At 45.7% G+C, this 27,462-nt stretch overlaps 1 protein-coding gene across 4 annotated transcripts in view; it reads left to right on the top strand.

The window, feature by feature from the left end:
- Fndc3b (fibronectin type III domain containing 3B) overlaps positions 1–27,462 on the top strand; it is a 291,727-nt gene that overhangs the window by 74,975 nt on the left and 189,290 nt on the right. For all 4 annotated transcript variants that reach the window (XM_075950510.1, XM_075950514.1, XM_075950511.1 and 1 more), the window contains exon 3: positions 23,908–23,983. In XM_075950510.1, coding sequence (XP_075806625.1) covers positions 23,908–23,983 — 76 coding nt within the window. The remainder of the gene's footprint in view (positions 1–23,907; positions 23,984–27,462) is intronic.

Raw genomic sequence — 27,462 nt, 5'->3', positions numbered from 1 at the left:
CAGCAGATCCCATGTGGCTGCAAGGCCCTTTAGCCTGGTGAGCTGTCTTTTCAATCCCTCCGTACAGTCTGTCCACCGCACCCCCACAGTCGAACTCTGGATAAGCAGAGATCACCAAAGCTAAATAAACTTTGCTTCTCTTTAATAACGAGTTATTTACTGTTCTTGGTATAAAATGCAGATTTTGATCTGGTTTTTAGCATAAGATGCAGCAGGTGGTTTGAGCATGAAAGGAGTCAGTATCTACAATTTCTGACAACATTCTGATCTGGAACTGTAAGGGCTCCCAGGAACTGTGAGGTGAAGGACAGATGCTCGCACAAGCTGCTGGAGTGAGGGGACTTGCTAAGGTGTCCCCAGACCTTGTCACTTACATGTGGAGAGAAGGTAATGGTTGAGTTCACTGAGGATCGGCTCCAGGGGCAAGGACCTGGACTGTGGTCCTTTACACTGTGTAGCGTTTGGAACAGGACATGTGGTAAATGTTCTTTTTGGGATATTTCTTATCTCTGGCTTCCTTCTTAGTTTTAAACTTCTAGAATATTTGTTTTTAAGCTTCTGTTTTTCTTTTTTTTAAAGCTTCTTCAGGAATTAATCTGAAATGTAAAGACCTTCATCAGTCTAGCCAGCCCAGGATAACGCCCTCTGGCTCGTTCTGAGACCAGGCTACCGAGATCTCATTTCTAATTGTCTTGGCTTGGTTTATTCCTAGGGACTGAACTGTAGCACTTTGTTTTATTGAGATTGAGCTTTTTTTTCCCGATTTTTTTTTCCCGTTTTGTTTTGAAATCTTTTATTTCACCAGGACATACTCTACAGCCAGAGTTTTCCTGATGTTTTTTAATACATGCCTCTAGGCAGTGTGCTAGGCTGAGGAGTTTCCGTGCTTCAGACAGTGCTCGTCACTGGTGTGTCTGTGACATCAAGCATACTCTTTTAGTTCCGTGACCTTTGCCGTCGTAGCTGAGCTCTTCTTAATAACATTTCCCCCCACAGCTTCCCTCTTGCGTTCAGTGCTTCCAACCTCACACAGCACAGGTTTGGCCCCGTGTGGAGTTGTACATTTACAACTCACCATTTCTGCTAAAAACCAGTGGAAAGGAAGTCTTAACAATTAATAAAGTGGGTAAAAATGGATAAATACCTCTTGCTTATTCAAATGAGAATGGGACCAGCCATTGAAATGGCGGCTGCTGCTCTACTGGTGAATAGTGCCATGTGCACCTCTCCTCCTCGGGTATAATGTCTGTTTGGAACAGGGTCTTCAGCTGGAATGGGTAAGGAAGCATGGCTTGGCCTTGGGCCACACTCTTCAGCATCTGGTACATAGGATAGTCACACCTTGTATAGGCGTTTAGCCTTCTTTCAGACTGGTCCCCAGCTTCTCTCCATCATTCAAATCCAGAGAGACCAAGGAACAAGAGGGTAGGGTTCGTGGGATGGATTATGGATTGATTAATAGATATGTCATCTTAAGGATTTGCAAATGTCTTCTATGGCAGCCACTTCTTAGGCACTGGAGACACAGAAATAGACACGACCCTTGCCTGAGAGGAACGAGCAGTTCAATTGCTGCTTAAATCTGTCCCCAGCTTCTGTATTTACGTATGTGTTAGGCTACGTGAATGCTTGGGATGCAGAATATACCAGAGCATAGAGGACAGACTGAGGAAATGGAATAGGGAGGAAAACCGTGAGCTGGGCAAAGGGACACCAACCTTGCCCTAGGATCTTCTGATGTTGGTAGCCATTAGGTGTCTCGGATCAGTTAACCGTTGGAGACAGAAGTTTCTGTCCTGCCCAGTCCCACAGCCATCCAGTCCCAAATAAACACACAGAAACTTATATCAATTATAAACTGTTTGATCTGTTGTTTATGCTTATCACTAACTACCTCTTACAGCTTAAATTAACCCATAATTCTTACCTATGTTTAGCCATATGGTTTGGTACCTTTTCTCAGTAAGGCATTCTCATCTTGCTTCCTCTGCTTCTGGATGACAACTGTCTCTCTGCCTTTCCTCTTCCCAGAATTCTCTTAGTCTGGTCACGCTGCCTATACTTCTGGCTGGCTACTGGCCAATCACCATTTTATTAAATTAATATGAACGACAACTCTTTACAGTGAACAAGAGCATTATCCCACAGCAAACCTACTTCAGTTTTATTGAACGATCGGGTTCTGTAAAGATTATTTGTTCAATGGAGAGTTAATATTTTAAGTTTAACACGAGCAAATCTCTTGTGAATAGTTTTTGATTTCTCTTTAATGAATCCTCTTTTGTGCATATTTGTGTGCAGGTGCATGTGTGCATGTGCAGGCTGAGGGTGAGGGTCGTTTTTACATGCTGCCGCAGGAACACTGTCTACGTCTATGGAATGGTCTCTCACTGGTGGAGCTAACCAGTTAGGCTAGGTCAGCTAGCCAGTGAGCCCCAGGGATCCTCTGTTTTGTTTCTTTATTTGTTTATTTTTGTTTTTCGAGACAGGGTTTCTCTGTGTAACAGTCCTAGCTGTCCTGGAACTAGATCTTGCAGACCAGGCTGGCCTTGAACTCAGAGATCCACCTGCCTCTGTCTCCCAAGTGCTGGGATTACAGGCCTGTGCTGCCACCACCTTTCAGGGATCCTCCTTTTTTTTTTCCATCTCTCTCCGGGCATTTTTATGCTGATCATGGGAATCGAGCTCAGATCTTCTTCCTGCTTTCGAGGCAAGTGCCTTACCCAATGAGCAGGGCCCGTCCCCCCCCCCCCCCCCCAAGCTCTGATATCTTACTTGAACTTTTGCTTTTAGTTTTTTCTTTAGGAATTCTGCTTAACCCTCAGTGTTCCAATCTGGTGGTTAGTCGCCCTGTGTCGTCTGTTTCTCAGCATCACTGACTCCCTGGAATCACAGATAGCGAGCATCCCTCATCCAGAGCAGTTTCCCAGCTGCAGAAAAGTCAGCCTTGATACCAGGGTCTCCTTGCAGCTTTAGAAAAAGTATGAGTTCTTCCAGTCTGTGGTCTGGTAGTTCAGTCCTTTTTGTGTTAGGTTTCTTCTCACTACAGAGGCTTCCAAAAAGGCACAGCATGGTCAGAGTCCTGGCCTTGGGAAGGTGAACGTTGATCTGTATTTTTGGAAGGTGTTGTTATATGTGGCACCCGCAATAATTAGGACACACAACACGTAATTATGACATTTCTGAACTGTCTGGGTTGAAAGACACTTCAGAATTGAATTAGCCAAAGGCAACAATGGTCTGCAGCAGCCAGCAAATGGCGGCAGTGGAGCTGCCTTCAGGAGATGAAGGCAGACACTGGTGTGCTTGGGCTGCACTGCACAGCAGAGGCAGTGAGAGCCTCTGATGGTTCAAGCTTTACCATTGTTAGCAACTTCTCTGTCTTTGTCTGATTCCGTGTCATTAGGAGAAAGAAGTCCTGTCTCTCTTGTTCACTCTGTGTCCCACATCTCACATGCAGGAAATCTTTGTGAATGGATGAAGGATGAGAGAAATGAGCAAATTTGATTCATTTAAAACAGAGTTTAAACAACTGGCTACTTTTTAAATTTGCCATAAGCCTTTACACATAAAATTCTTTATTGTTTTTGTGTGTACATGCTTGTTTGCATGTGTGTGGTACATGCAGACAGTGACTGTGTGTATGTGCATGCATGTGTGGGTATGTAGACCATGCGTGTGCGTGTATATCGGTGTACGTGTGGTAATGCATTCCATGTGTATGCATGAGCATGCGTGTATATGGGTGTACGTGTGGTAATGCATACCATGTGTATGCATGAGCATGCGTGTATATGGGTGTATGTGTGGTAATGCATACCATGTGTATGCATGAGCATGCGTGTATATGGGTGTATGTGTGGTAATGCATACCATGTGTATGCATGAGCATGCGTGTATATGGGTGTACGTGTGGTAATGCATTCCATGTGTATGCATGAGCATGCGTGTATATGGGTGTACGTGTGGTAATGCATTCCATGTGTATGCATGAGCATGCGTGTATATGGGTGTACGTGTGGTAATGCATTCCATGTGTATGCATGAGCATGCGTGTATATGGGTGTACGTGTGGTAATGCATTCCATGTGTATGCATGAGCATGTGTGTATATGGGTGTACGTGTGGTAATGCATACCATGTGTATGCATGAGCATGCATGTATATCGGTGTATGTGTGGTAATGCATTCCATGTGTATGCATGAGCATGCGTGTATATGGGTGTACGTGTGGTAATGCATACCATGTGTATGCATGAGCATGCGTGTATATGGGTGTACGTGTGGTAATGCATACCATGTGTATGCATGAGCATGCGTGTATATGGGTGTACGTGTGGTAATGCATTCCATGTGTATGCATGAGCATGCGTGTATATGGGTGTACGTGTGGTAATGCATACCATGTGTATGCATGAGCATGCGTGTATATGGGTGTACGTGTGGTAATGCATACCATGTGCATGCATGAGCATGCGTGTATATGGGTGTATGTGTGGTAATGCATACCATGTGCATGCATGAGCATGCGTGTATATGGGTGTATGTGTGGTAATGCATACCATGTGTATGCATGAGCATGCGTGTATATGGGTGTATGTGTGGTAATGCATACCATGTGCATGCATGAGCATGCGTGTATATGGGTGTATGTGTGGTAATGCATTCCATGTGTATGCATGAGCATGCGTGTATATGGGTGTGTGTGTGGTAATGCATACCATGTGTATGCATGAGCATGCGTGTATATGGGTGTGTGTGTGGTAATGCATACCATGTGTATGCATGAGCATGCGTGTATATGGGTGTGTGTGTGGTAATGCATACCATGTGTATGCACGAGCATGCGTGTATATGGGTGTGTGTGTGGTAATGCATACCATGTGTATGCATGAGCATGCGTATATATGGGTGTGTGTGTGGTAATGCATACCATGTGTATGCATGAGCATGCGTGTATATGGGTGTGTGTGTGGTAATGCATACCATGTGTATGCATGAGCATGTGTGGAGATTGGAGGCAACTTTTGTGGAATCCATTCTCTCCTTCTCTCTTTACGTAGGTTACAGGAATTGACTTCAGGTTGTCAGGTTGGGGGTGGGGCAAGCAGGTTTACCTGCTCAGCTATCCCCCCCCCCTTAATTAATGTTTTATTACACCTGTGTACCTCTTTTGGATAATAGTTAAAAGGAAAAAAGGAGACTCATTTTCCAAATAGTTGGCCTTCTATGTCTCTGGGCTTCTTATTCTCAGATTCACCCAATTGCTATGGATTGAAAATATTTACGAAACGAAGGCAAATGGTGTCGTCAAGCAACATGTGTCCTTGGTCATTAACCCCTAAGTAATAATCCAGTGTTGCATATTTGCATAGCATTTAAAGATGTTGTGAAGCCTGCAGAATATGTATGAAGGTTATATGCAGATATTCTGCCCTTTGTTGCTTGTCTTGGGTTTTCAGGACAAGCTCCTCTGTGTTCCCCACGAGCCTGTAACTGAATATGACCCTGGACACCACACGCTCTTGCCTCTGTCTCCCAAGTATCGTTAGATGTGCAGCCACCATCCCAGCTGAGGGACCTGAGTCTTTTTACATTTTGGTGGCTACTGGTGGAAGAATGGGGCCTCTAACCAATTCCCCTTAAATCCTGAGGAACAACTGTTGATAAGAGAGGAAGGTTAGGATGAAACCCTGATCTTTGGGAGCTCATTTGCTTATTTGGGAGTCCAGCAGTCTGGCCACACTGGCTTGGATGTCCTAAGGTATCAGCAGGGGACTGGCAGGAGTAGCCGCTGCGTCTGCTGGGCTGTGGTTCTCAGCCTGCAGTCTGACCACATGGCACTTGGCCTCAGAGTTTCACTCAGTTTCATCTGAATATTTTAAACTTATTGGCCCTTGCCCTTGCATCTTATGCTCATGCATACCATAGCTTAGTTTTGAAAAAATTATTCTTTGACAATTTTATATATGTGAATTGTATTTTTATTATAATGGGAATCATTCCCATTCTTAGGCATACTTAATGTCCTCAAACAGATTCAACCTTTCTGTTGGACTTGCCTGATGATGTATATTGTGAAGCAGGAAGCTTGGGTGGCTGTTTTTGTAGGAAGGTGTCTGTAACAGGTTAGAGCCTACTTATTGTTTGTGGCCCCAGCTTTTCAGTGAATAATGTTTGAACTTCTCTATAGAGTGCTTACCAAACCTGATGCATTGGTTCCTCTGTTACAGTTCAATTAGGGGACAGTGGACAGTTTCAAGGTCCAAGTAAGCATTCTAGAGGTAAAGATGTAGCTTCTTTACATGGAGTCTTGAGTGGGAGTTTTTTAAAAAGTAAACTTTTATGTTACTGCCTAGCTGAAACTTTTTTTGCAAAACATAATGTGGTATTTGGAGGGAAATGTCCCCCAGAGGTAATGGCACTATTAGAAGGTGTGGTTTTGGTGGAGGAAGTGTTTCACTGTGGATGGGGCTTTGAGGTCTCATATATGCTCAAGATACCACCCAGTGTCTTGGTCTGCTTCCTGTTACCTTTGATCAAGATACCGCCAGAACCATATGTGTAGCGCCTGCATTAGAGGATGGTACACGAGCCGGGAACTAGGCCGGAGATTTAAAAACATACACATACAGACAGAGACACGGGGACATGGGTCATCCTGAAACACGAATGCCAACTTTAATGTGCTCCAGGGAAGCTTATATAGGGATCCTTAACTGATAGCCATGCCCCAGCTCTTGGGATTTCCAGCTGTAAAACCCACCAGAATTCACTGCCCTGCCATCGGGAAGTCATGAGGGTCTCATGCTCAGAGCAGCTGCAGGCACAGGAAAACAAGTTGTTTCACTCCAGCAGGCAAACGGCGTGAGGCAGGCAAAGAAAGTCAGGGGGCCAGGTGTCTGCAGTCCCCAACAAATATGTGCTTACATGCCACCATGTTCCCTGCTGTTGCAGGACATTGGATCATACTATGAAACCAAGATTGCCTTGTGTACTGGAGAAACCTGCTTCTAGCTGGGGTGCAGGACATTGGATCCCACTATGAAACCAAGATTGCCTTGTTTACTGGAGAAACCTGCTTCTAGCTGGGGTGTGGCTTAGCCCTGACACGTGCCTTTTACCCAAGAGCCTCTGCTTAAATGTTGTAAACAGGATTAAATACAATCGATCCTAGGTTAGGGGGCAGAGCAAGCAACCAGTTGACAGGAAATATTCCTAGAGAGAAAGAGGAAGTCAGGAGGATGGATAGAGAGATGCACAGGAAGTAGAAGGGAGGGACATTCAGTTTGAGTTTTGTTTGAGATGGTGGCATAGGAGAGAGTTCTTTCTGTGGCATGTTGGCAGAGAGGGAAGGCCAGCCGGGTGCTTTCTCTGCCTCTCTAAGCTTTCACCCCAGCATTTGGCTCCTGAGTATTTATCAGTAAAATTAAATGATTGAGAATTAAATAAAAAAAAATCCTGCCATAGCGATAATGGGCTAAACCTCTGAAACTGTTAACCACTTCCTCGATTAAATGTTTTCCTTTATGGAAGTTGCTGTGATCTCTTCGCAGCACTAGAGACTCACAGTTCAGGATGCAGTCCACGTGAAGCAGCTGCTGCGTGGCACGTGAAGCAGCTGCCGCGTGGCATCCACAGTCAGAAAGCGATGGAATGAACACACAGTACCAGGGCTCCTCTTGTTTGCTCTGTTTATACGGTCTAGGACCCCCATCTGGGGAACCGTCCCATGACCAGTTCATGTAACCTAGATAGTCGCCACAGGCATGCCCGTCTCCCAGCTGCTCTGGATTCTGTCGGGTTAAGAACCCTAATCATAACACACATGTAGGAATGGGTTTGTTTGAACGTGATGAGATTTCCAACCTGTAGTCTTTTGTTTTGAATATGTATTTGTCACATTGGATGTGATATGATAGCTTTTGATGTATCATATAATAAAAATAATTTATATGTGCGGGAAGATGAGATTTTTCTAAATCCAGAATATGTTAAGACATATGTTGGTACATAATTGCTTCTGGTAGGCATTTTGTGGTCTAATGATAGATGTAAAAACTCGGTACAGCCCCTTTGGATATCATTATAGTGATTTCTCAGAAAATTAGGAAACAACCTTCCTCAAGACCCAGCAATACCACTTTTAGGTATATACCCAAAGGACGCACAATCATGCCACAAAGACGTGTTCAACTGTGTTCATAGCTGCTTTGTTTGTCATAGCCAGAACTTGGAAACAACCTAAATGCCCCTCAACCGAAGAATGGATAAGGAAAATGTGGTACATTTACACAATGGAGTACTACACAGCAGAAAAAAATGACATCTTGAGATTTGCAGGCAAATGGATGGATCTAGAAAACATTATATTGAGTGAGATAACCCAGACCCAAAAAGACAAATATCACATGTACTCATTCATAAGTGACTTTTAGACATAAAGCAAAGAAAACCAGCCTACAATTCACAATCCCCGAGAACCTGGACAATAATGAGGACCCTAAGAAAGACATACATGGATTTAATCTACATGGGAAGTAGAAAAAGTAAATTAGGAGTAAATTGGGAGCATGGGGACCATGGGAGATAGTAGAAGGTGAAGGGAGAGGCAGGGAGGGGAGCAGAGAAAAATGTATAGCTCATTAAAATCACTAAAGTTTAAAAATGACTGTGTAGTATGACAGTATGACTGTTATATTCCAAAGATGACCATAGCAACCAAGTCACATAATATAGAAACATGAATCTCCTTATCCTGAATATAGATATTCGCCTTCATTTTCCGCTCTTGCTTTTCCACATGTAAAACACACCCTTCTAAGTAGGTTGCCACTAATGTGTCATCATTCTAGGTAACGTGGATTCAGCTCCTTTCAGGTTATACTACTCCCTCTGTTTACGTGGCCATTGTCCCCCCGTCACACCCCTCTTAGCCCTAGTGTTATAATAATAACGTGAAGCCCCAGGAACAGTAGAATTCAGTGCTGTCAGCCTCCGGCCTATGCTGGTAGCTGCTTCTCGGCCTCTTGCTTTTATGTCACAGACAACCACCAGATCAGATCACCCGAAAGACAGAACATGTATTTTGAGATGCCAAGTGTGGTTGGTGTCTCCCCAGCTGTCCTGGAACTCACTTTGTAGACCAGGCTGGCTTTGAACTCAGAAATCTGCCTGCCTCTGCCTCCCAAGTACTGGGATTAAAGACGTGTGTCACCACCGCCTGGCTTCCACTTTACTTCTTATACACTTTTGTATTTATAAAGTGGCTTGCTGTGGTTGAGTGCTTAGAACCTCTACCTTACAGTAATTGTCCCCCACCTCACGCTGCTTGAGCCTCTCAGTGAACATTCCTTAAAGACGTCATCTCATCAGCATGAGCACTTGCTAGAGAGGACAGTGGCTGGTTCTGTGCTGTTTACCCCATAACCTCGGGGGACACTTAGGACACCAGTCTGTGAACTGACACTAAAGATGCTCCATTGCTTTAACAATGTGATAAACAAAGATGTGTTTGATTAGACTTACGGTTTCCCCTCAAGTTCAACGTGTGATTTGTAAACTTGCTGGTCACTGGAAAACCTTGAGTTTCAATAACTTTTAGTTGAACAGTCACTTGAGCACAGTAGTTGAACCACTGGAAAGAATGGATTTTAGTTCAAAGTTTGATTCCTTTGCTTCTTCTGAAGGAAGGGAAGGATGCTGGAGTTGAGGGCTTATGAAGTGAGAGTGTCTGTGCTTAGCACTGACTTAATCATCAGGTGGTCATACAGCATGTGAGCTGAACCTTCTGTATTTCTAGAGAGGCCAGTGGGGAGAAAGGTTAGGGCTTACAGCTGGATAGTCCCACAGCTGTGTCTTGAACTCACCTCTTTTAGGAACTTCCAGGAAGCTAGAGTTGCCTGGGTTGGGCCTTTCTTCATTTGTAGTGTACAGGTGAGTGACAAGAGCAGTAGAGGAGGGTGCCTACCATTCACTTCTGATCTTCACAAGTGTGTGCGTACGAGAGAGATGACCATTCTCTCTCTCCTCTCTAACACACATGCGCGCGCACACACACACAGACATACCCCCCTTCACTAGTTCATATGATTATGATCTCCGTATTATTTTCAAGAGCTGGCAAGTGACTGACTCAGATGTGAGAAGCAAGCAACAATGAGGATTTCTGGAGGTCTGATTCTCCTTTGGAAAAGAAGTTGGGAGTCAAGTTTTTCAGATCCAGCCTAGGTCTCTGTAGGGTCCCAGGGCTTTTAATTAGTAATGATTCTTTCCTTGGGGTTGGCAGCAGTTCCCTTCTGGAGTCAGCACTGGTGAGATTACTAGTGAGCAGAGAAGGGTAGCCAAGAATCTTCCCCATGGAGATGAGGGGTGTAGGAGAGGGCCTCTCCCTTTGTCTGTTCTCCCAGACCCACCCTTCATTTCCACTCAAAAGGTAAATCATCCTAGAGACAGGTTTTCAGACGCCAAAAACCTTGTTAGAAGACTTGATGGTGGTGGTGGCACATGCCTTTAGCCCCAGCAGTAGGGAGGCAGAGGCAGGTGGATCTCTGAGTTAGAGGACAGCCTAGTTTATGGAGTGAGTCCCAGGATATAGAGTGAGTTCCATCCTGCCGAGAGAGAGAGAGAGAGAGAGAGAGAGAGAGAGAGAGAGAGAGAGAGAGAGAGAGAGGGAGAGAGAGAATGAGAACTTGAAACTATTAGGTAGTTTGTTTTTCTTTCTGAATTTGCAATTATTTCTCTTAAGTAATGCCAGGGTAAAAACACAAGCTGGGTTTTATTCTTCAAAAGGAAGGGAAATGGCCCCATTGGCTGCCCAGTTATATCTTAAAGCTTTCACTGGTCTTAAACGAGGTGGGATCAAGTGTCGTGTGGCTTTGTGTTGAACTGTGTTATCCTCACCACACCCACTTGCTAGTGAATTCCTCCTTTTCTTTGTTTCAGCTTGAGGAAGGGCTGCTTGGACTTAGACTCTCCTCAAGATGTTAATTACATGTTCCAAAATCATGTGTTCTGTTAAAAATCACTTACACACACCCTTGGAAAGAACTCTAAACAACAGGGAGTTTCTTTGGGGTGCAGAATATTGTTCTGAAGGCCTTGGGAAATAAATCTCAAGAGTTAGTTCATTTACCACCAAGACATATTTAGTCAGTGTATATAAACAAAAGAAGTCACAGTGTGCCTGGACATTATTTGTCCCAGATGGAGCTTACACTTGGCTCAGAGCGCAGCACTGACGTCATGGTACACCAGCTGGCCCTAGATTCAATGTGCAGGGAATCAGCTCTGTGCTGGTGTGCAGCAAGGGGCTGTGGGGAGGAGCCGCAGGGCAGACTGGGAAACCTTTGCCACGTTTCTTGTCTGTGCACTCTTCAGAGACTAGTGCCTGTCCTGACTGTGGACTTAGTGCAGAGACAAGGTTTGGAAAGATCAGTGATGTACAAGTTGGCATTCGAGTGTGCTCAAGGCCTGCTCTCCTGAGACGAGGTGTGTGCTAGGCCTGGCTTTCCCACAGTTTCTTAGCAGAGAGGCTCCTGGACTCAAATACAAAACAGAAAACTGGAAAGCATTTGCCCGCCCTCCAGCCCTCCCCCTCCCTCCCCCTCTCCCCTTCCCTCCCTCCCTTCACACAATGATGGCGGTGGGTTTGTACCTAGGTCCTTGTATATGTTGGATGAATGTCCTCATGCTGAGGCATGTCTTCATCCCCAAAGCATTACCTCTTTGTTTTCTTGAGACAAATCATTCGTGCCCCCACACCAGACAAGGTCTCCAGTAGTCCAGCCTAGCCTTGAACTCATTTGAAGCCAATTTTGGCTTTGACCTCCAAATCCTGCCTCCCCTTTCCAAATGCTGATTTTGGTAGTATACACGGCTGTTTTCACAAAACTCTACAGTTTTGAAGAAAACTTTCAGTCTTTTTTCCTTATATCATTAAGGAAGACAGTTGCCTTAAACTGTGTAATGGTCCTCAGTATCCATGTGTAACCATGTAGGTCCTCAGTAGCCATGTGTAACCATGTAGGTCCTCAGTATCCATGTGTAACCATGTAGGTCCTCAGTATCCATGTGTAACCATGTAGGTCCTCAGTAGCCATGTGTAACCATGTAGGTCCTCAGTATCCATGTGTAACCATGTAGGTCCTCAGTATCCATGTGTAACCATGTAGGTCCTCAGTATCCATGTGTAACCATGTAGGTCCTCAGTATCCATGTGTAACCATGTAGGTCCTCAGTATCCATTTGTAACCATGTAGGTCCTCAGTATCCATGTGTAACCATGTAGGTCCTCAGTATCCATGTGTAACCATGTAGGTCCTCAGTATCCATGTGTAACCATGTAGGTCCTCAGTAGCCATGTGTAACCATGTAGGTCCTCAGTATCCATGTGTAACCATGTAGGTCCTCAGTATCCATGTGTAACCATGTAGGTCCTCAGTATCCATGTGTAACCATGTAGGTCCTCAGTAGCCATGTGTAACCATGTAGGTCCTCAGTATCCATGTGTAACCATGTAGGTCCTCAGTATCCATGTGTAACCATGTAGGTCCTCAGTATCCATGTGTAACCATGTAGGTCCTCAGTATCCATGTGTAACCATGTAGGTCCTCAGTATCCATGTGTAACCATGTAGGTCCTCAGTAGCCATGTGTAACCATGTAGGTCCTCAGTATCCATGTGTAACCATGTAGGTCCTCAGTATCCATGTGTAACCATGTAGGTCCTCAGTATCCATGTGTAACCATGTAGGTCCTCAGTAGCCATTTGTGTAACCATGTAGGTCCTCAGTAGCCATGTGTAACCATGTAGGTCCTCAGTATCCATGTGTAACCATGTAGGTCCTCAGTATCCATGTGTAACCATGTAGGTCCTCAGTATCCATGTGTAACCATGTAGGTCCTCAGTATCCATGTGTAACCATGTAGGTCCTCAGTATCCATGTGTAACCATGTAGGTCCTCAGTAGCCATGTGTAACCATGTAGGTCCTCAGTAGCCATGTGTAACCATGTAGGTCCTCAGTATCCATGTGTAACCATGTAGGTCCTCAGTAGCCATGTGTAACCATGTAGGTCCTCAGTATCCATGTGTAACCATGTAGGTCCTCAGTATCCATGTGTAACCATGTAGGTCCTCAGTATCCATGTGTAACCATGTAGGTCCTCAGTATCCATGTGTAACCATGTAGGTCCTCAGTAGCCATGTGTAACCATGTAGGTCCTCAGTAGCCATGTGTAACCATGTAGGTCCTCAGTAGCCATGTGTAATCATGTAGGTCCTCAGTATCCATGTGTAACCATGTAGGTCCAAGGTAGCCATGTGTAACCATGTAGGTCCTCAGTAGCCATGTGTAACCATGTAGGTCCTCAGTAGCCATGTGTAACCATGTAGGTCCTCAGTAGCCATGTGTAACCATGTAGGTCCTCAGTATCCATGTGTAACCATGTAGGTCCTCAGTATCCATGTGTAACCATGTAGGTCCTCAGTAGCCATGTGTAACCATGTAGGTCCTCAGTATCCATGTGTAACCATGTAGGTCCTCAGTATCCATGTGTAACCATGTAGGTCCTCAGTAGCCATGTGTAACCATGTAGGTCCTCAGTATCCATGTGTAACCATGTAGGTCCTCAGTATCCATGTGTAACCATGTAGGTCCTCAGTATCCATGTGTAACCATGTAGGTCCTCAGTATCCATGTGTAACCATGTAGGTCCTCAGTATCCATGTGTAACCATGTAGGTCCTCAGTATCCATGTGTAACCATGTAGGTCCTCAGTATCCATGTGTAACCATGTAGTCCTCAGTATCCATGTGTAACCATGTAGGTCCTCAGTAGCCATGTGTAATCATGTAGGTCCTCAGTAGCCATGTGTAATCATGTAGGTCCTCAGTATCCATGTGTAACCATGTAGGTCCTCAGTATCCATGTGTAACCATGTAGGTCCTCAGTATCCATTTGTAACCATGTAGGTCCTCAGTAGCCATGTGTAACCATGTAGGTCCTCAGTATCCATGTGTAACCATGTAGGTCCTCAGTAGCCATGTGTAACCATGTAGGTCCTCAGTATCCATGTGTAACCATGTAGGTCCTCAGTATCCATGTGTAACCATGTAGGTCCTCAGTAGCCATGTGTAACCATGTAGGTCCTCAGTAGCCATGTGTAACCATGTAGGTCCTCAGTAGCCATGTGTAACCATGTAGGTCCTCAGTAGCCATTTGAGTAACCATGTAGGTCCGAGGTAGCCATTTGTGTAACCATGTAGGTCGAGGTAGCCATTTGTTTACCTGTTGAGCTCTTTCATCCGAGTGTGGTGGGCGACTCTTAGTGCATTCTGTAAGTAAGCTAAATGTTTGGAGCCTCCTGAGGGGTCTGTCTGAGTTTGCATCTTCAGTGTGCTTGGCGAGGATGACTTTTGGGTGTTAAGTACTTCCGCCTGTATGAGCTCTTCTAAAATAGTTGGTTTAGAGTAATATCTAGAGTGTTATCTAGAAGTTCCGCAGAGCCTGTACTCTAGAAACAGGAGTTATTTTGCCATCGAAATCCGACTGTGAGTATTTGGGGCACGATTATGCAAAACAAGCCAGCGTTTTAGACACAAATCAATTGTGAGTTAACTGATAAATGGAGTATATTCATAAGATGGACTATTACTCAGAGAAAGAAGGATGAAGCAGTGACGAGGTGACACAGACGGCCTTGGTAACTATGTGAAGTGAAAGAATTCATTCTCGTTGTGTTACTTTTGTCTTCGTGTAAGGTCCACAGTGGACAAACACACAGCGACCAGGAGTACATTAGACAGGAATTGAGGGAAGGTAGGGAATGAAGACAGGGCGTTGAAAATTTCCTAAAATATTTTGTGTCATGGCTACCAGCTATGTGATTAGAGTAAAAACACTTCATGTAGATGGAACTGTGTGGTATGCTACTTAAATTTCAAATATGTTAATACAAAATATCTGAAATTAAGATCTCAAAACCAAAACAGCCGGATAGGGCTCTCCACAATAAGCAACCTTCACTGCTTGCTTGCATTGTGGCGATCTTTATTAGAAGCGTTTCCAGGCAGGGCACATCATTGCAAAGCTGTAAGGGACTTAGATTTCAGAACCTCTGCAAGTAGATTCTAGACTTACCCTGTTGCCAGGCTCCAAAGAGGCTGAACAGAGCCCGGAATGCGCATGCTCGGTAGGTTCACGTCAGTGAGCCATAGTGACTGAGCGGAAACTGGGCTCGAAGTGAGAGTCTGCTGGCGTTAGATTTTACTGAGGACATGAAGCATGGTAAACTGGGTAAATTGTTTTTCTTTAATCTCCCTCATGTAGTTCAGACTTGACAGTGGTAAGAAGTATTAATAATAACTACTAACTGAGTAAGGCCTGTTCCTGTGGGAGGTGGGTAAATATTCTCTGCTTTTTATAAATGAGGAAATGCGGGCCTTGAAAGGTCAAGTGGGATACCTGTCAGAACTGGGACCGAGGTCAAGTGGGCTGCCTGGCAGAGCCAGGGCCAAGCCTCTTTCTCACTGGCTCTTTTCCCTGTGTCCTGGTGTCCTTAGACATGTGGTTATATCTTATTTATTTATTTATTTTCAAGACAGGGTTTCTCCGTAGTTTTTTTGGTTCCTGTCCTGGAACTCACAGAGATCCGCCTGCCTCTGCCTCCCGAGTGCTGGGATTAAAGGCGTGCGCCACCACCGCCCGGCCTTAATTGGTTTTTAAACTCAGAGAAAACCCCCAAGTCTAGCAGAGAGTGGCCTAACGATTCATTGTTTACATCCTTAAAAGGCTCTGAAGGCATTTATATATTATTAAACGTTGGAACACAGCTCCGGCCTCAACGCCCTCTACAGGCGACGGACATTATGTGCCTAGGAGCTTGTTCTCAGGTTTGACATGTTCAAAGTACTTAAGGTTATTTTTTTTATTTTCCATTGAAAGTGAATTATAAGAGATACATTTTCTTTCTCTCTCTTTCCCTCTTATCCTCCCTCCCTCCATTTCTCCCTCCTTCCCTCCCTGTGCATGGATGCACATGTACACAAAGGTCAGAGGTCAACCTTGGGTTGACACCATCTACCTTGCCTTTTGAGTTGGGGTGGGGGGAGGTCTCTGCTTGGTCTGGAACCTGGATCAGGCTGGTTGGCCAGCAAACCTTCGGGATTCACTTGACCTGTCTTCACCTTTCCACAGGGGATTATGAGCATGTGCCACCATGACTAGCTTATTTTTGCTTATGGGTTCTGAGTTGAAGCTTGCGCAGCAAACATTTTACTGAGGTATATCCTCAGCTTAGGAGATACTATTTCTTATCTGCAATTTAGATTTCTTATTCTTTTAAGACCATTTTGAGTATGTATAATATGATAAAGGCTGGATTGTAATTTCAAGAAATAAGGAACCAATCATTTAGACAGTTTAAAATGGAATTACTTGGGAGTTAAAGTGGGCGTTCTGAAGCTCCGGTTAACATGGACCCGAAGGAGAGCGTGCGGATTCTCCTTAGAGCCCTAGATTTGTTTCCCAGGAAGTCTTTTCTTTGGGTCTGCACAAGAGAAAAACTGTACTAGGTACAGAGACTGTCCACCGTGACTGCTGGGAGCTGGCCAGAGGAAAAGGCTGAGCTGATTGCTGAGAGCTTTTCCGGCTAGTATTTTAGAGCAAAAGCCCGGAAATGAAAAGAGAAATAAACGTAGGGGAAGAGCAAGTCCAGAAGAAGGGAGCATCAGGAGCACACGCAGCAGCTACAGCAGAAGAGGATGTGGAAGGCAGGAGGAGGCACCCGGAGACACGCACTGGCTGTTGCTGTGCGCAGGCAGATGCATCATTGGGTGGCAGAATTAGTGTCACTTCAGACGGCGAAGTTCATGCCTCTTAGAGGTGCAGGTGACGTCAGTGAGTGCAAGGCATCCATTCTGCTCAGTCCGAGCTGGGTTCTAGCCTAGCCCAGCCGTTTAGTCACGTTACTTTAGGTCAGTTTCTTTTGTGTTCTTTAAGCTTCCGTTTTCCCACCCATAAAATCTGGTTAATAATTTCATCGGGTGGACCTCCGATCTTTTGAGAAAAATGAGATATTAGAACATCTAGGACCCTTTGGAAAGAGTCCTAAAATCCAGGAAGAAGCAGAATAACCAAGTTTGTCTTGTCAGCTGTGCCTTTGCCACACTGGGGTGAGCCAGTGTTTGTGGAACCCACCTGGTGGCATCTTAGCTCCTCCGCTTCTGCAGACTGAAATCTGGTGCAGGGGATGGGTGAGCAGGACACGATACCAGGTGCTCTCTTGTCTCCTGCAGCATCTTTGCGGTCTGCCTGCTTGCTTCTTCAGCCCAAGATGTTTTCCTCGACTGTATTGTTGCTACAAATGTGAGTTTTGGTTGTTTGCAAACCATCACTTCCCTTTTGGAGAAAAGAGACCGAATTCAGGAAACAAATCTGTACAACTTCAGTTATATCTGAGGTCTATTGTGTTTTGTGCCAGAGAGGTGAGTATGTCAAAGGTGTGTGTGGAATGTATGCGTTTGAGAATCTGAAGTGGTTGGTGTATGTGTACTGTGTTTGGGTGTGCTTGTATGTGTGTGTGTACACGGGTGTGCATATTGGCATAGGTGGCATTTGCAGTTGGAACAGATCTGATAAGCAATGTAGCCTGAGGTTTGAAGCATGCCTGCTTTCTGCTCTGACAGCTTACTTCTGTGTCACTGTATCTGGGAAAGTAAAATCTGTGTGGTGGCGCATGCCTTTAATCTCAGCTCTCAGGAAGCAGAGGCAGGCAGATCTCTGTGAGTTTGAGGCCAGGTTGGTCTATAGAGCGAGTTCCAGGATAGCCACGGCTACACAGAGAAACCATCTCAAATGCAACAACAACAAAAACCCCTTTTTCCCCTTTGACAAAAGACAGACAGCATAGCATGAATGTGAATTGGTTTAATGTTGACTTTGAGAAGTAGAAAGTGACCAATGAGTGAAAAGAAGTGACGACGGGTTTCACATACTGCAGTAAAGGAAACTCGCAACAGCCATGTCAGTGGAGGGCAGCTATGGGGAGAGAGGCGGGGGCAGAAGAGAACTGACTTGTTTCACATACTGCAGTAACGGAAACTCGCAACCGCCATGTCAGTGGAGGGCAGCTGTGGGGAGGGAGGCGGGGGCAGAAGAGAACTGACATACTGCAGTAACGGAAACTCGCAACAGCCATGTCAGTGGAGGGCAGCAATGGGGAGAGGCGGGGGCAGAAGAGAACTCACATACTGCAGTAACGGAAACTCGCAACAGCCATGTCAGTGGAGGGCAGCTATGGGGAGGGAGGCGGGGGCAGAAGAGAACTCACATACTGCAGTAACGGAAACTCGCAACCGCCATGTCAGTGGAGGGCAGCTATGGGGAGAGAGGCGGGGGCCGAAGAGAACTGACTTGTTTCACATACTGCAGTAACGGAAACTCACAATCGCCATGTCAGTGGAGGGCAGCAATGGAGAGAGGTGGGGGCAGAAGAGAACTGCTCGCGCGGCACAAGAGATTTGGTGACTTACGCTTCTTCAGGCTTCACAATGCGAGGTGATGCTGGTGGCTCATCCATGCCCGCTGTCAGGACGGGCCCCTGGGGTGCCGTGCCACAGCTGTTTTTATCTCTGCCATTGACAGTGGCATTGGCACAGTGGGCAGTCCATTCCAATTGTGACTTCTGCTCTTGTGAGAGGAGCAATCGCCATTAGGAGGCATGAACTTTGCCTCATTTCTAAGGTAGCTTGGTAGAGTACAATCTGGTTGCCATAGCAACTCTGTAGCAGTGAAATTACATGAACTGAACATTTGAGGAGAGATGTGTTGGTATGATGGCCATTTATGTATCTTTTTTCCTGAAGAATTGAAGTATAGGAGATTAGGAACTGAACTCTGTAAGCTAGTGTGTGTGTGTGTGTGTGTGTGTGTGTGTGTGTGGAGGAGGCCGGGCGTTTCAGTGCTTTGAACTGTGGTCTGGTATCAATGATTATAAAATGCTGTAATGACTTTTCATGCAGTCTGGTAGGCAGACGGTACGACATCAGTTCAGAAATCATCTTTCTACTGGGTTGTGTTCTCTGGTCCATTGCAGACAGTTGTGTGGGAGAAGAGAACATATGAGCATGAATTGTCAAAGCGGAGTAAGCCTCCTCTCCAGAAGGAAATACATGCCTGATACTTTAATCTGACCAAGATTCTTACCTCTTGGTCAGAAGCTCATAGGCCCAGGGCTGAGCCTGCTATTGTAGTTTGCTAAATGAACATAATATCAAAATACCCTCTAAATTTAGCTTTCCTGATTAGTGATCAGACCTCATCAGAGAACTCTATGTGCAGTGGATAGTGGTCAGCAAGCCCAAAGGGTCAAGACGTAGAATGTAAGTCTCTGCGCTGTGCTCCACCGTAAGTGGGTCTGTCATGCCCCTTTCCCTCAGGGCTCATGGACCATTATAGAAGATGGGGCAGAAAGGTTGTAAGAGCCAGAGGTCAGGGAGGACTGGATGGAAAGTCTTCTGGCCATGACAGAACAGCTGCACTCGTATGCTCACTGCAGCTGTGCATGGCCATGCAGTCAGTTGAACTGCACTTGTGTGCTTGCTGCAGCTGTGCATGGCTGCATTTGTGTGCTCATTGCAGCTGTGCATGGCCATAGTCAGTCGAGCTGCACTCATGTGCTTACTGCAGCTGTGCATGGCCATAGTCAGTGGAGCTGCATTTGTGTGCTTGCTGCAGCTGTGCATGGCCACACAGTCAGTTGAACTGCACTTGTGTGCTCGCTGCAGCTGAGCATGGCCGTGCAGTCAATTGAACTGCACTTGTGTGCTTGTAGCAGCTGTGCATGGCCACACAGTCTCCAGTCACTTGACATCCTGGCCTAGAAGGAGGCAAGGCGCGCCATGCCCCTGCCTCTGGTTGAGGAACTAGTGACAGCTGATGGCAGCTAGGGATGGAGAGTGTGGCCTTTTGTAGCATGGCCACATTCCGGTGGTGTAGTAATAGGAGCGGCAGGGCTGCGTCCCCAGCACCCCGGCCGCCTGGCTAGCTTATGCCCCTAAATAATTACAGGGAAACTGTATTCTTTTAAGCACTGCTTGGCCCACTAGTTTCAGCCTCTTAACCCATTTCTAATAATCTATGTAGCACCACGAGGTGCGCTTACCAGGGAGATTCTAGCCTACGTCCATCCTGGGTTGGAGCTTCATCGTGTGTGTCTCAGAGAGCAGAGCTATTACGTCCACCCGGGAGAGGGGAGCATGCATCTCTCTCCAGAGCGCATAGCTGTCGAGTCTTGAGCTCACTTTCTCTTCCTCCCAGCATTCTGTTCTGTTTACTCCTCCCACCTATGTTTTAACCTATGAGGGCCAAGCAGTTTCTTTATTGCTTAACCAAAGAAATCAACAGATTGATATATGACACTCCCACATCACGGTGGTCCCACACCTATGAATATTTGGGCAACACAAATTTGAATCAGTGGATTATTGCGGGAAAAAAATGACATGGAGTAGACAGTGGGCTTGGGAGAAGTTAGTGTGGACTGAATGTGATCAAATACATTGTATACATGGATAGAATTAAAAATTAAAGTATTATTTTTTTTAAAAGAAAGCCATACTTGTATTTTTGTAAGTCCTTAGGCAAGTTCTAGCATCATGGTGATGGGATCAAAATCATCTGCTTTATGCTTAAACTTCTAAGAATAAGTTTATAAAGAATGCCTGTCGATTTAGGGCAGGGAAAAATGTCGGTGGACCCGCACCTGGACTGTGTCCTAGATTGTTCTTGACAACCACCAGTTCATGTACTCTCTCTCCCCACATCTGTCAGCAGTGTTCCTGAAAATACAACCCAGCAATGTTACAAAAAGGTCCATGAAAGAAAAAGGATCTCTGAATTAGAAATTGGTCGGATACCCCCATGACATTCACCCCACTATTGAAACCATGCTGGCCACTGTTGGGCTCCCAGCGCTCCCAGCTGAGGAGGAGCACTGATGGCCTTCTCCTGCAGCTTAGAGAGCATCTTGTGGTACTGTGTGAGTTCACCTACACTGAGGGAGCTGCGGGGTCAGTACCAACCTGATTCCTCTATTTCCTGTGACCAGAGTACTGGAGTCTTCAGCAATAGGGTTTTATCTACCAAGTTCCGGTGGCCAACCAAGAGCAATGGTAACAGCTTATATTGTTCTGGGGGTCTGGCCAACTACCTGAGGGGAGATTTCCCACACCCGACACTGGAGTTTTGGACAAGCATTATCCCCTGTGTAGGTTAAGTTCAATCAAATGAAAATATGAATAATAAATAGATTTAGGGAGCTTATGAAGTACTAGATTTCCATGTGGTTTTCCTTAACATCCTGCTGTCTTTGTTCTTCATCCCTCGTTGTCTTCTTCTCCCATCCCTCTCCCCACTTAAACCTCACTCCCTGTCCCCCCCCCTTTGCCTGCTATCCCTTGTATTCCGTGGCCTCCCCTCCTTGGGCTCATTTCCCTCCCTTTATTGAAGGGCTGCTTTACTGGGCGTAGTGTAATAGAGTCGTGATGTATGTTTATGTAAAAACAAAGCTGACTCAGACGGTTTCCGTGTTAAGGGAATGACTAAAACCTCCGGCTGGGGAAAGCAGCGGAGATGCTTTAATCACTTTGGAGATCTAAAGGGATTTCCTTTTGACTTCTTAAAATGGCACACCGCCTTCACATTGGTGAGAACTGGGGTGGACACACACTGCCTTCACATTGGTGAGAACTGGGGTGGACACACTGCCTTCACATTGGTGAGAACTGGGGTGGACACACTGCCTTCACATTGGTGAGAACTGGGGTGGACACACTGCCTTCACATTGGTGAGAACTGGGGTGGACACACACCACCTTCACATTGGTGAGAACTGGGGTGGGCACACTGCCTTCACATTGGTGAGAACTGGGGTGGACACACTGCCTTCACATTGGTGAGAACTGGGGTGGACACACTGCCTTCACATTGGTGAGAACTGGGGTGGACACACACCACCTTCACATTGGTGAGAACTGGGGTGGACACACACTGCCTTCACATTGGTGAGAACTGGGGTGGACACACTGCCTTCACATTGGTGAGAACTGGGGTGGACACACACTGCCTTCACATTGGTGAGAACTGGGGTGGACACACTGCCTTCACATTGGTGAGAACTGGGGTGGACACACTGCCTTCACATTGGTGAGAACTGGGGTGGGCATACACCACCTTCACATTGGTGAGAACTGGGGTGGGCATACACCACTTTCACATTGGTGAGAACTGGGGTGGGCATACACCACTTTCACATTGGTGAGAACTGGGGTGGGGAAGTTTGGAAGATTATTGATGCCAGTACCGTGGGGGAAAAGCAAATTATCTTGAAACAATTTATCCTTCAAAATAAGGTGAAGCATCTGGGGTGAGGCTTGGACTACTTTCCTCTGAATGATCCTGATGATTTTACAGTTAATGTATTTCCTAATTAAAAGGAATTCATGCCTCAAAATTATTTCCTGCTGTGAATTACTATTTGAACAATATATGTGGATATTAAAGATTTATATTATAAATGACATGACTTTGATCTGAATAGCATTACAAACTAGATAAATGGTGGTACATAAAAGAAGTTAATGTTTAAATTGCTCCTCATGAGATCCTTTAAAATAAAACCATTAAATCTGTGTTTATGTATGGTCCCACATGAGTATATTGTGCACACGCATCTGCAGAGGTCAGGAGAGGGCATTGGAGCCCCTGAAACTGGAGCTGCAGGTGACTGTGAGCACTGTGTGGGTTTGGAGAATGACCTCAGGTCCTCAGCGAAAGCAGTGAGCTCTCTGAACCACTGAGCCCTCAGTCCAGTCTCTAACTTTATGAAATCTTAATTCCTGACTAATCCATTGAGACAGTTTTCCTTAGATTTTGCAACCATTATTCATTCCGGGAAAGTATTGTCACCCATGGGGTTAGTCAGTCAGATCTTATCCTTATAGCACCTCAGTTAAAGAAGGAAGTAGCTGCTAAAAATAATTAGTTAGGTGCAGTTATGAGTTCTAGAGAAAAGAGCAGTGTTGTGTGCGGAGGATCGAGCTCAGGAATAAGGGGCCTTCTTGAAGATTTCAGTGTTGGAGCAGGCTTTTTGCCAGGCCCGTGAGGGAATGGCAGCGTTGTGGTCAGTGCCTGGGGACAACGTGACAGTGCTGGTCGTCCCTGCTGATGCACGGCTGCAGTTAGGAACCTCATTTGTCTTCAGTGTCAAATCGGCGATTTTCCCTGTTATCCTTTGATTTGCAACAAATCTGCGAGACCGCCAGGGAGATCCTGCCTCACCATGTTGGCTTCCCATCGCGTGATTTGGAGGTTATTTTCCGATGTTAAATATCTGTGTCTGTGTGAAGAAGACACTAATTCTAGGTTATGTATTGAAACATTTGGGTGTTTGCTGAGGTTCATTTAGTTTATGCTGTTTGTTTTATATGCAGATCTTCTTTTCCAACCTTTTTAATTTTGTGAATTGCCTTCTACTATTATTTAATGCAACCACGTCTCCCAGTGGTGGCCGGTCAAATGGTCATTTCTTGTGCGGCTTTCCTTTGTATGTAAAGTTTGTGTGTGTGTTGTTTTTATAACTAATGTTTGTGTCTAAACTCATGAAAGAGAAAAGAAAACTGCCAAGCTTTAGTTATATAATATGAACAATATGGGACAGGATACTAGGCTGTGTGCAAATGCACATTTTCCTATGTTTCCCAAAATTTGAGTGGAGTTCATTTACACACTAAATTTTGCGCTGGTTTGGTGTCATGCGCTTCCTGCCAATTTGAGAATCTCAAGTCGGAAGAGAACAGAATGTGCGGCGTGTTGGTGCTAACTGGAAGTTTCTGTGCTGTTCTCACAGGTTATTCTTGTCCAAGTTAACCCGGGTGAGACCTTCACAATAAGAGCCGAGGATGGGACACTGCAGTGCATCCAAGGTAAGGAAGGCTCTCGGTAAACATTCTAACCAAAGGGTTTCCCCTTCATTATAAAGGAAGTAAACATTCCCCTCGTGTTTACGTAAGATTTCCTACAAGCAAATATATCTTCTCTTTATTCTTCTGTCATATGGTCGGTCTCAAGTCTACATTATTATGATACATCCAGTGGTATTATGTACTGGATACCTGTTAGTTATCCATTGCTGAGTGGCATAATACAGACCACTCATCACCTCAGTTTCTGTGGCCCAGGGAGTGGCTTAGCTGTGTCCCAGGGCTCTGGGACTCAGAAAGCTTGAGTCAAAGGGTGGGTATGGACTGCAGTCTTCTGACAAGGCTAGATACGCATCTAGACATTCAGATCCCTGCTGGTGACTTTGGGTTTTGTGAGGCTCCTCGTAGAACGTTCCCTTGTTTCCTTGCTGAGGGGACCTCTGTGGAGGATGGAGTAGTGTGCATATGTGACTGCCGGCTTGATCAGAGGGACTAACTTCGAGAGAAGAGGGGGTCAGAGCTATGCCCCCACCCTCCTGCAGATGGGAAATCAAGGTCATGAATACCAGGAGGCAGCTGCCAGCCACTGTTTACCCTGTGGCCCCTGATGGTTCATGCCTTTTTCCACATGTAAAATGCCCCTCCTGAGATCGCCACCAGGCTTACCCTAGTCCACTGTCCCCAGAATCCAGAATCTTGTTCCTAAACAAGGCCCATGTGTGAGTGAGACACTGCGGATAGAGGTCTTTAAGCCCCACGTCCCAGACATCCGCTGGCTTGTGCTTGCTGTGCTCTCTGTGGGCCCCTTGCAGAGCTCTTCTCAGGCATGCCGCTCCATGGGGAGTTCCGTGTGGAGTGACGCTGCCAACCCTGCACCTGGACCGTGTTGGAAGTGTAGCTCATGAGAGCTCTTCTTGATAGTGGTTGGATTGTGGGGCGGGGAGTAAATTGTGATGAAATTGAGCTCAGTGTTAGGTTATTGATTAGACAGAATCTAACCAGAAGATTAATTTATAAAACCTGGCCATGTTTATCAATACCTATTAGGAGAGAGGAAACTCGTGTTGTCTTTGCTGTACTGCACTGGCCTTCATAGCAACAGATCGTTGCTTTACTGCTTGGATTGGAAGAACAGTAATTTATAACTTAAAGAAATGAACATATGTTAAAGATTTAAGCCTAATGAATTTTAATTGGAGTTAAACTGGAATAATTTAATGATTTTGTTAATGATTTTTTGCTGACTGTACTTCTCTGGCCAGTGCTGTTTCAATTAATTTTCATATTATAAACTTAGTCTTCATTCAGAAAAAGTTTGATGAAACTTCAAGTCAAGGACGAGAGTGACAACCATTTTGAATTAGTATGAGATATTTCCTGCTTCTAGCACCATCATAAACAGACTTTGTCTGCAGTTAAAAACCTCCAAGTCCATCTCTTCCGGATTCACACGAGAAGGTTAGATGGAAACTCACTTCTGTAGGTAAAAGCTGAGGTTTTCAGTTTAGGAAGAAAGCAGTTCAAAAACCCGAGCAATTGGGAGACAGAGCCAGGAAGTTCTGAAGTTAAGGTCATCCTCAGCTACATAATAAGACTTCATGGCCAACCTGGGCTACTGTGAAATTCTATCTCAGACAAACTCCATAGTGGCTGAGACTCTACTCGTTATGGTGACAGTGGAACCATATGGAACAACCAGAAGCAAAATGCTCCACAGGTCAGCAGAGGTCCTTGTAGTTGGTGTCGCAGGAGTGTGTGTATGGATACGAATGGGACTATTTAGTACATGTGCTTAGACATGTGTCTACATATTCATAGAGTTGACCTGTCTAAAACTTGACTCCATTTTGGTAACCCGGTGCTCTCCACAGGCAATGCTGGAAGTACATTGCTTTGTTCACAAGGGACCTTTGTGTTTTGTTTATTCATGGTGATTTTGGTGATAAGCGGATCCTAACACCCTCCCAGTGATTTAAGAATGCCTTTGACGAAAGCAGAATTATGGAGTCTCATTATCTTTGGCTGCCTCAGCCTTCCTTCCTATTCTTTGTTCTTTTCTACAGTTTGGGGGTTCTGGCCCAGTTAGCTGAAATGCCACCATACAGAATGAGAGAGGCAGGAACCAGGAACTACATGCTGTGCTAGGGTTCTGGGGAGGACGGGGCAACTGGGCTAGCTTAGAAGTGTGGAAGGGAAGTAGCCGGCAGGTGGACCCATAAGCCCTGCCCCCAGGTCTAGAGCACAGGCAGGCACCCAGCCAGAAAATTCAGTCTTCACCTGAGTGCCACTGTGAACTGGTCACCCACATGTGTTGATTCAGTCGGTAGGATGTGGGGGCTGCCTGTCCATGGCAACTTCTGGCGCAGGGTGTTATGGCTTCCTTCCGTTAACCAGGATTTCATCCTTGTTGCTGTAGCGTCTTTTGCACTCGGGCTATAGTGCGTGTGCTCTCCTTTAGTGAGCGTGACGGACACGGGAGGAGGCTGAGGTATGTGTATACTGACACATATTCTGAAAGCTCGTGCCCTGAGAGAGCAGAGCCACTTTGCGTCCCTGATGTGGCTGACTCCATAGCCCAGCTTCTCTATTTCCATGCCCTGTGGTTTTCTGTCTGTCAGCCACATCACAAGATTTACCCAGGAAGAAGCCTTGGGACTCGAAGACCAGAATGAGGCAGAGCTGCTTTGCATAGCTGCAGACTCACTTTGCTGGTGGAGCTATGGCGCACCTATTAGTTCAGGAAAGCAGACAATGTGTAGAACTTAAATTCTTTTTGTCCAGTGCCACGATTGAACCCAGCTTCCACGTTGGCACTTCATTCTCATTCCCGAGAAAGGAGGGTATAGCAATGGAGTAGTGGGGCCCAGGAGAGCCACTTTTCCCTTTGTGTCTGTGTGTGTTTGTATGTTTGCATGTTTGTGTGGGTGCTTGTGGGTACACGTGGGTGTGACTGTGGCTGTGTGGTTGTGCATGTGTCACTGTGTGCACACAGAAGTCATGGGACAAGCTCAGGTACCATTTACCTTGTTTTCTAAGACTGTCTCTTATCCTGAGCTTGTCTAATAGATGAGGCTCTCTCCAGTAAGCCCCAGGTCTAGTTTCCTTCTCCCTAGCACTGGGATGACAAGTGCGCATCGTCATGCCCAGCTCTTCCTTCCTTCCTTCATTCTTTTTCCCTCCCTCCCTCCCTCCCTCCCTCCCTCCCTCCCTCCCTCCCTCCCTCTCTCCCTCCCTCCCTCCCTCCCTCTCTCCTTCTCTTCTCTCTCTTTTTGGTTTTTTTTGAGACAGGGTTTCTCTGTGTAACAGCCCTGGCTGTCCCAGAGCTTACTTTGTAGACCAGGCTGACCTTGAACTCACAGAGATCTATCTGCCTCTGCCTCCCAGTGCTGGGATTAAAGACTTGTGCCACCACCACCCAGCTCATGCCTAGTTTTTTAATGTGGGTCTGGGGACTGGGTTTCGGCCTCTATGCTTGCAAAGCA

The sequence above is a fragment of the Microtus pennsylvanicus genome, chromosome 16 (genome assembly GCF_037038515.1).
Source record: "Microtus pennsylvanicus isolate mMicPen1 chromosome 16, mMicPen1.hap1, whole genome shotgun sequence".
Lineage (NCBI taxonomy): Eukaryota > Metazoa > Chordata > Mammalia > Rodentia > Cricetidae > Microtus > Microtus pennsylvanicus.
The sequence above is the reverse complement of the archived record's forward strand: the minus strand, read 5'-3'. Positions and strand labels throughout refer to the sequence as shown.